The sequence below is a fragment of the Peromyscus eremicus genome, unplaced genomic scaffold (genome assembly GCF_949786415.1).
Source record: "Peromyscus eremicus unplaced genomic scaffold, PerEre_H2_v1 PerEre#2#chr22_unloc_1, whole genome shotgun sequence".
In the NCBI taxonomy this organism is placed as follows: domain Eukaryota; kingdom Metazoa; phylum Chordata; class Mammalia; order Rodentia; family Cricetidae; genus Peromyscus; species Peromyscus eremicus.
In genome coordinates this window covers 6,917,611-6,927,285 of record NW_026734286.1, presented here as the reverse complement: position 1 = coordinate 6,927,285, position 9,675 = coordinate 6,917,611, and the positions used below count along the sequence as shown (strand labels likewise).

Here is a 9,675-nt window from a genome sequence, read left to right as displayed (position 1 = left end):
TTCCTCAACTCAAGTCAGCTGTCACCTCCCTCCCTGGCAGTGCTGGGCGGAGGCTGGATCCTGGGGAAATCCCGGCAGCTCTGGGCTCCTGTCCTAAGCAAAGACAGGGACCTGTGTTTGGGAAGGTGGCTGGGAGATAGTCACAGGAAAAAAATCACAGAAGCATACTGCAGGTGCATAATAGCGAGATCTGGAATGCTTGTTAAGTCACTGGGTGTAGCAACAATTTTTCCTGGGTCATCAAAGATGGTTTGCAGGCATCTGCAAGACAAATCCTTAGCCAGGGATGGCCAGGTGGGGGGGGTGGGGGGGGGGGGGGTGAGGGTGGGGGATCGATTGCGGAGGGGACTTTCTCAGTGCTGTTCTGTTTGAGCACACTCATATCGATTTAATTTTTATTACATTCATTGTGTGTGTGTGGCGGTCAGAGCATAGCTTGCAGGAGTAGATTTTCTCCTTCCACCATGTGGGTTCTGGGGATCAAATGCAGGTGGTCAGGCTTGGTGGCAAGCTCCCTTCCCTACTGAGACACATTGCCAATGCAAACACTGAAATCATTCCCAGCCTGTGTGATCACCCTTCACTAGACTTACATCTAAGCACTTAGTTACTTGATTTTAGTTTTCTTTCTTTTGCTTCATTGAGACACAGTCATGTAGCCCAGGCTGGCTTCCAGCTAAGTAACTGAAGATGACCTTGAACTTCTGAGCCTCCTGACTCCATCTCCTGAGTGCATGACTAGTGTGCACCACCATTCTGAGTTTTTCTGGGTTGGTTTTTTTTGTTTTTGTTTTTGTTTTTAGGTTTTCGAGACAGGGTTTCTCTATGTAGCTTTGCACCTTTCCTGGAACTCACTCGGTAGCCCAGGTTGGCCTTGAACTCACAGAGACCTGCCTGCCTCTGCCTCCCGAGTGCTGGGATTAAAGGCGTGCACCACCACCACCCATAGTTTTTCTGGTTTTATTTGTTTGTTTTTTGTCTAGATACACAGCACAAGCTGACTTTTTAAAAAATATGTATTTATTTATTCATGTATTTTATGTATGTGACTGCTCTGTCTTCATGTACACCAGAAGAAGGAATCTGATCCCATTACAGGTGGTTGTGAGCCACAATGTGGTTGCTGGGAATTGAACTCAGGACCTCTGTAAGAGCAAGCAATGCTCTTAACCGCTGAGCCATCTCTTCAGCCCCCCAAGCTGACTTTTAACTCCAGATCTTTCTGCCTCAGCCTCCCAAGTGCCGGAATGACAGATGTGGGCCACCAGGCCTGACACTCGCTGCTATTTTGAATAGTTGTAACAAATCACATCATTTCTCTCCTTTTGATCTCTCCCCACTTTCTTCCTGTTGCTGCAGATGCAACAGAGGGCCTTAGCACGTGCATAGTAAGCACTCTACCACTGAGTCACACCTAGCCCTTCCCTGTGAGATTCTAGGCGGGGCTCCACCCTGACCACGCCCCCAGCTCCTTACTGGGGGGATTCTAGGCGGGGCTCCACCCTGACCACGCCCCCAGCTCCCACTGAGGGATTCTAGGCCGGGACTACAGACAGTCCAGAGAGGACCTAGGGGCATGACTTGTGTCGTTAGTGTACCTAACACCAGGCTAGTACAAGGCTCTAAAGTCAATGCCAGTGCAATCAATCAGTATATAACTATAAATTCAGCCAGGCGTGGTGGAACACTCGGGTCTTCCCAGAAGTGGGGAGGTAGAGGCCAGTTTAAGGGCAGCCTTAGTTACATAGTAACTTGAGTCCAGTCCTCCTGTCTTTAGCTTATTCTGTTTTCAAAAAAGGCAGAAAAAACAGATTATGAACTCATTTTCTGCAGTCCTGGGCTAGGGCACCTGGACTTTACACAGGTAATAAAGCGCAGTGATGGGGACCCAGATAGTTACTGTGTGCGGTACAACCTTCCTTTATCTGTTCAACTAAACGATGTTATCTTTAGGGCACTTTCTCTACATCGCCAAGATACAGTGGTTGCTTCAAACTGTCAAAGGTCACAGGAGAGCTGGGTGTGGGGATGCAAACCTATGATTTCAGCACGAGGGAAGCTGAGGCAGGAGGATTACTCCAAGTGTGAGGTCAACCTGGCCTTCATACTGAGTTTCAGGCCAGCTATGAGTTCCTATCTCAAAACTTGAAAGAACGAAGGAAGGAAAAAAAAATTAACAGGGAGCCATGGACTGTTGTGGAGAAGGGTGGAATGTGGTAGTAGTTACAGTATAGAAAGATCCCTCTAGGACCAGAGAGGAAGGTGAACAGGATGAGTGTGGGGTGCGTGGTATCTCATGAAGGTCAGTGTCCAGAACATGGAGCCACACTCAAGGCCTTATCTGCCAGGAGGTCATTAGACCCACATATTGAGCAAACCAGGGGGAGGTAAACCGAGGCTAGCCTGGTCTCTGCAGAGCTCGGGTTCTGGTGACCTGGGTGAGGGGAAATAACGATTCTCATTTCTTAGACCCTTCCAGAGCATCCTGCCTCTCTTTCCCCAGTGGGACAATCACACATGCCATTTTGAGGCCATCCCAACTCTGGTTGGTCCCCATTCCAGATTTTCAGACCTCCTGGGGTTGGGGGAGGGAATCAACGGCTGGACCAGGGGCGAAGGTCCTCGTCAACCTAGGAACAAAAGCCCAGGGCCTAGCGCGCGTTCAGCGAGACCCGCCCCCTCCCGCCCCTGGCACCATCTGGGTACCGATTGGCTAGATGGGGACCATCCCTTGTAGTTGATTGAATGCTGGAGACACCTGGTGATTGGCTGACGTGAACGACTGTCCATCCCTGAGTTAACCCTATAGAGGCTGAAGCTGGGCCTGGTCTACCTTTCAATTCAATCACCTGCAGCATGCTGCTGCCTTCCCATCGCGGTCCTCCCCAGCTCCCAACCACCAAGGGCGCTGAGTCTATTTAGCGCCCTGGTGGCGGGCCTCAGTTTCCCTCATCGCTGCTGCAAGCTGAGCTACTGGGGCTAGTGTGCCCCAGCCCCGGGATGCACTCCAGCAGGCAGGGGCCTCAGGTGGGGCGTATAGTCCCCTGAATGCGGGGATCCTGGGTTTCAGTTTTTCCCTCCAGGTCATCAGCACCATCTGCCCTCAGTTTCTCTAAAGTCCCGGGGGCACTGAGTTTCCGCATTTCCTTTCCCGCGCGCGAAGGCAAGGCTGGAGACTTCAGGTTCCCATCTCTTTCCAGTAGTCTGAACCGCTCCTGCCCCAGGGCTCAAGGTTGCAACCTGGTAGCTGGTGGCCTCGAGTACCGGGTCCCTATCCCTGAACAGGAGGGTCCTGGGCCTGTGTCCTCCTCCAGATATTCCACAACCTCCAGTTTCCCCCGTTGTCCAGGGGCTCAGTGTCTCCTCCGCCCCCCAGCGAAGCCGAACCTCTCCGCCCATGCTCAGTGACCAATGGGCTGCGGCGTGCCCGCGCGGGGCGGAGCCCGGTCACCCGGAGGAGGCTGTGCCCGGACCCGGCGGCCATGGCAGGTAGGACTCCCAGCGCGGGCGGGGACGGGGCAGAGGAGCATGACCGCTGCAGCCCGTCGCTATCTCGCTGCAGCTCCCGAGCCTCTGTCCCCTGCGGTCGCGGCCGAGGAGGCACCGGAGGAGGATGAGGACGACGCGGAGGCCGAGGACCCCGAGCGCGGGGCGGGCAGCGGAGGGCGCAGCTGCAGCCTCGGTGGCATTGGAGGCAGCACGGCCGGGTCTGGGCTGGCTCTCGGGGGCGCGCTCACGAGGCGAGCGGTCACGCTGCGGGTGCTGCTTAAAGACGAGCTGCTGGAGCCCGGCGAGGGGGTGCTTTCTATCTACTACCTGGTGAGCGACCCCCAGAGACGGTGCATGTCCTCCACTGCTCGTGCATAAGGAGAAACTGACCCCCAGAGCCCGATCCTCACAATGCCGCATAACCGTAACTACAGCCATCTGGGTGTGCGGACAACCAATTCATACCACATAGCAGCTTCCCCATCAGTAAAATGAGGTCTTCTTTCCCAGGCCTTCTATGAAGATGTGTGCTTCTTACTCTTTTTTAAAACGTTCGCCCAAAAAACTTTCTTTGTGGTGCCAAGAATGGAACTTGAGCCACACCCCCAACCCCTCACTGGGGGATGCTAGGCAGGCTCCACCCTGACCACGCCCCCAGCTCCTCACTGGGGGATTCTAGGCGGGGCTCCACCCTGACCACGCCCCCAGCCCCTCCCTCACTGAGGGACTCTAGGCAGGGGTTCTATCTCTGAGATCAGTGTCTTATCAGGCTTTGTACTTGTGGTCTTTCTGCCTCAGCCTCCCCAGTATCTGGGCTGATAGGCCTGGCCTGCTATGTCAGGTCTGGCTGCTGTTGCTTAACTTTAAAGCTGTGCACCTGGGTGTTGAATGCCAGGATGTTGTACTGGTGTGTGACAGATGGTGTTCCTATGACAACACCTCTTGGGAACCCTAGAGGAACATGGACACCAAGCCTCAGGGAGCATGTTGTTAGGAATCTCCGGGAGTGGGCGTTTCCCAGCCCTCTCTGTCCCTGCAGGGCAGGAAGTTCATTGGGGACCTGCAACCAGATGGCAGGATCCTGTGGCAGGAAACCGGACAAGTCTTCAACTCTCCCAGCGCCTGGGCAACACACTGCAAGAAGCTCGTCAACCCAGCCAAGAAGTCCGGTTGTGGCTGGGCATCGGTGAAGTACAAGGGCCAGAAACTCGACCAGTACAAGGCTGCTTGGCTCCGCCGGCACCAGCTGCATATGCCGGTAGCTGCTGCTGATGAGGTGACTACAAGCCTTCGCCGTGCACTGTGGGATAAGGCGTGCAAAGGCCCTAGGGTAGGACACAGCCTCACGTGTTGGAGAAACAGCAAGGCGGCCTGAGTGGCTGTTGAAGCAGAGAGAGCACAAGGGAAGCAGGGAGGGGACAGACAGGACCGGCAGGGTCTCCCAGGCTGCAGGGAGGACTTCAGCTTTGACCCTGAAGGAGCTATGGAGTGCTATGGGCAGAGGGAGTTGCTGTAGGGAGACTGACCGGTGAGAGACAGAGCTCGGCAATAGCCCGGAGTCTCACCTGAAGTCAGACAGCTAGGACAAGCCAGAGGCTGAATCCCAAGCTTGGGGGTTCGGGGAGCATGCGCCTCAGGCACATCTGCTCACCCTCACCCTCTGGTGGTCACTCAAGGCAATGCCACCTCGGGCTCAGGCCTGGGCTCCAGAAAGTACTTGATGAGGGTGTGAGGGAGGCGCCCAGCTGACACTACCCCCGGGCCCCTCCCCCCATACCCTACTCCACCAGAGTCCCACCAGCGAAGGGGAGGAGGAGGAGCTTCTGTTGGAGGAGGAGGAAGAAGATGTGCTGGCCGGGGTCTCAGCGGAGGACAAAGGCCGCAGACCCCCTGGGAAGGGCTCCTCGGAGCCAGGTGAGGGGCCAGAGAGGAGGGGATTGCAAGGGGGGAGGCTGGCTTTGATGTTTCTTAGGCCTGATTGACAGTCCAGCCTGATTTCACTCTCTGCCTGGCAGGCCTAGAACTCACAGAGATCTGTCTGCCTCTGCCTCCTGAGAGCTGGGGTCAAGGGCATGTGTTAGAGGACACCTTTCAAGAGTTGGGTCCCTTCTAACACCATGTAGGTTCTGGTAATTGAACTTAGGTCATCAGGCTTGGTTGCAAGACCCACTGAGCCATCTTGCTGGCCCCACTTCCTCTTATTTCTTGGGCATCCTTGCTTCTACGCAAAGAGAAGGGAGAAAGGGTTCACATTGACTTCTCTCTCATCCCTCTCCCCAGAGGCCACGCCCCCTGGCAAGCGTGTAGACAAGGTCCAGGTACCAGTACGCTACTGTATGCTGGGCAGTCGTGACTCTGCCAGGTCAGTTACCCCATCTGCCCTGGTCCTGGCTTCCCTGGTGCCCTTGGTTGGTTTGGTCACAGAGGCAGGGTCTCAGCTGCTGGGAGACCCCAGGAGGGGGTGGGGTGGGGAAGAGCCTGAGTTCCTGAAGCCTTGGCACCCTCCAGGAACCCCCACACCCTGGTAGAAGTAACGTCCTTTGCTGCCATCAACAAGTTCCAGCCATTCAACGTAGCTGTTTCCAGTAACGTGCTGTTCCTCTTGGTATGTGACTAAAGTCCCTTTGCCTGGTCACCTTCCATGTCCAGGGACAAGGAACTCACTGGCTGGAGGGGGCACTGAAGAGTCAGGGATATGATACACAATAGGCATTCAGTAAGTACTTGCTATTAGAAATAGGTGATCAGTTTTTCCTTTGGTGCTGGGAATGGACCCCAGTGCCTTTGCACACACTAGGTGCAGGCTTGCTCGCCAGTGAGTGACATCCCTAGGTTAATGGTAGGTTTTTGATAAATGCACATAGCAGGGGGGTGGGCTGGCTTCTACATTGACACAGGAAGTGCAGCCTGAGCCAGCTCTCTCCTTTCGTCCCGAGGACTTCCACTGCCACCTGACTCGGAGTGAGGTCGTGGGCTACCTTGGCGGTCGCTGGGACATCAACAATCAGAGTGCGTACTGGGACTGGGTGGACAAGGGTGTGTCTGGGGCAAGACTGACAGTTTCTTGTTGGGTACCCCCACAGTGCTGACCGTGCTGAGAGCCTTCCCCTGCAGGAGTCGGCTGGGGGATGCTGATACAGCGGCCACCGTTGAGGAGGAGGTGAGGGCTTCTTGAGAGGGGGCTACAGTTGTCCTGGTGGCTAGGACAGTGGCCACACTCTGCAAATGTGGGAGTGTGGGTGCCCATGTCTGGTATGGAAATGCTGGCTTGGTGCTTTACATGACAAGGGGTAGAGGGAGGTCTTGCTATGTAGACCAGGCTGACCTAGAATGAGGCATCCTCCTGCGGTACCTTTTGAGTACTGGGATGATAGGCCAGTTGCTATGCATAGATGTGATTTTTAAGATTTTCTTATCTTCTGCATGGTGTTTTGTCTGAATGTCGGTGCATCATGTGTGCCTGGGGCCCTTGGAGGTCATTAGAGGGCATTGGATCCCCCAGAACTGGAGTGAGCCACCATGTGGGTGCTGGGGACTGATTCCAGCCCAAGTGTTTTTTTTCCATTTGTTTGGTTTTTGAGACAGTGTTTCTTTGTGTAGCCCTAGCTATCCTGGAACTTGCTCTAGTAAACCAGGCTGGCCTCGAACTCACAGAGATCCGCTTGCTTCTGCCTCCGGAGTGCTGGGATTAAAGGCATATGCTGCTACCACCTGGCCAGCTAGATGAATTTCTTAAAAAAAGTGTGTGTGTGTGTATCTGTATACATGCATATGAGTGCCCAGTGAGACCAGAAGAGGGCATAGATTCTTGGAGCTGGAGTCACAGGTGGTTGTGAGCAGCCTGATGTGGGTGCTGGGAACGCAACTGAGTCCTCTTCAAGAGCAGCCAGCACTCCAACCCACTGAGCCCTCTCCTGCCCCAGATGTGTTAACCACACTCCCTCCCATAGTTGGGTGGGAGGGGAACTACTTAACTGCCTTTGTGTGAGACTCAGGGCAGCTCAAGGTCCTGCCCACCCCCCACCCTAGCTTGTATGTCTCCAGATCCACCAGGTGCTGTTCCTCCGAGGCCTGTCCCTAGTGGGCTGGTACCACAGCCACCCGCACAGCCCCGCAGCGCCCTCCCTGCAGGACATTGATGCACAGATGGAGTACCAGCTGAGACTGCAAGGCTCCAGCAATGGCTTCCAGCCCTGCCTGGCCCTGCTGTGCTGTGAGGCCCCAGCTGGGCACCATGTTGGGGGGGACTCACCCTGCCAGGCCCACTGAGCCCCCAACCTACCTCAACCCGTCATTGTCCCCACAGCCCCGTACTATTCCGGCAACCCAGGCCCTGAGTCCAAGATCTGCCCTTTCTGGGTGATGCCTCCCCCTGAGGTGGGTGAGCTGGAGGAAGGCAAGTTGAGGGGCATGGGCGTGAGTGGGCATAGCGGGCTTGTATCTGGGCAGATGTTTGGGGGACGGAGAATGCGCTATGCGTCTTGGACAGGGACCGCAGTTCAGAGCTATACTGGGCAGCTGAGCCTGCTTCTCTATCTGTCCAGTGGTATCTCAGTGGTCACTCTAATGCCTGCTGGGTGATACCTGGCTTCCCACATCCCTAACTTCAGACCCTAGAAGCTCTTGGCGTGGTGGGCTGGGGACAGGCAAGGCCTCTCTGACTGGACTACACCCCCCAGCAGCAAAGGCCCAGTGACTACGGCATCCCCATGGACGTTGAAATGGCCTATGTCCAGGACAGCTTCCTGACCAACGATGTCCTTCACGAGATGGTGAGCCATCTACTCGTGACTGTGGCTTCAGGGTCAATGGTTTCCACTTCTGTTTTGGTTTTTGTGGTGGTTTTCCTGTGTAGCCCAAGCTTACGGTTATTCTCTCAGCTTTCTCAGGGCTGGGATGACAAGTGTGCACACCTGGGTGTGTGGCTGTTTTTAATAGCTGCGCCTTCTTTGTCATCCTGAGGGCTCATGGGTGTGACTTCTTGGGATGAGGCTGGACTGCAACCAGGGCAGGCCTGCACTGTGGTGACATGGGCCTGGCCCTTCTGGCCGTTGAGGGAGCTCCAGAGCCAAGAACGGGCAGGAGCCAGGTGTGCTGTCCCCTGCCCTGCAGGTGCTGCTGGCGGAGTTCTACAAGGGCGCCCCCGACCTCGTCAGGTTCCAGGAGCCTTGGAGCCCAGAGCACACCTACCTGGACAAGCTCAAGGTGAGGTTGTGGATGTCCAGCCCGGGTTCTGTGAGGAACACAGACCACTTCCCAGAATCTGAGCAACAGACTTCCCACTTCCCCAGAGTCTCAGGGAAGGGAGGTCACAAGACCTGCGGGGCTGGGTAAGGGCACCTGTCAAACTCACAGGGCCCAGGTTCCATCCGCAGCAGTGAGCCCGCTGGTCAACTACTGGGTCCTGCATGTGGCCTGAGGTCACCCTTCTTGTGTGTGGAGTCCACTCAAGAGGGTGTTCTACACTGTGTATCCTCAGACTGGGAGGCTCGGTGTGGCGCACACACAGTGTCAACCAGCACCCAAAGGTGTGAGCACGCAGGGTGTGTGTGTCTTGTTCTAGGTTAGCCTGGGCTACATGGCCAAGACACTGCTCCCAAATCCTAACCAGAGAAATCTCCCACAGAACCAGTCTTGAAGGTGGCCCAGGCCTACCAAGCACTGCACCCGTCACCCCACCAGGCCCTTACTTGGGCTGCAGCCCTGGGAGGCAGGGGACACATGTCTAGGGCAGAGCCTGACCCCAGTCCTGATGTTGCAGATATCACTGGCCAGCAGGACCCCAAAGGACCAGGGCATGTGCCACGTGCTGGAGCAGGTCTGCAGCGTGCTCAAGCAGGGGAGCTGAGGCTGTGCAGGCCCTGCAGGCCCTGCAGTCCTGGGACAGGCTGGCTAATAAAGTCTAAGTACCCACACCATGGGCCTGTGGCTGCGGTGGGGTGGTGGGGCTGTGTGGGGACCTTGCAAGGAGACAGGGTCACCCTCAATCAAAATAGGACAATGGCTGTAGAAAGAGACATTTAATACTTCTTAAAAAATCAGGAGTAGAGTTCGCTTCAGCCCAGGCTGGAGCGGGACAGTGTTGCCCACCTGGGAATGTGGGATGTGGCCCCACATGCCAGGGAGGAGCCGTAAGTTGTGGGGCCGCTGTAGAGAGGAATGTGACTGACCCAGGCTGGAGGCCTT

The 9,675-nt window shown here is 55.7% G+C and overlaps 1 protein-coding gene across 1 annotated transcript; it reads left to right on the top strand.

Moving 5' to 3' along the window:
• The first annotated feature begins 3,217 nt into the window (after positions 1-3,217).
• On the top strand, positions 3,218-9,405 carry Mpnd (MPN domain containing). Its single transcript, XM_059251837.1, has 12 exons — positions 3,218-3,819; positions 4,529-4,765; positions 5,280-5,403; positions 5,770-5,851; positions 5,998-6,094; positions 6,426-6,498; positions 6,573-6,649; positions 7,534-7,702; positions 7,796-7,866; positions 8,172-8,261; positions 8,602-8,694; positions 9,251-9,405. The coding sequence occupies exons 1-12, from the start codon at positions 3,412-3,414 to the stop codon at positions 9,335-9,337; spliced, it is 1,608 nt and encodes a 535-aa protein (XP_059107820.1). The 5' UTR covers positions 3,218-3,411; the 3' UTR covers positions 9,338-9,405.
• Positions 9,406-9,675: the final 270 nt, after the last annotated feature.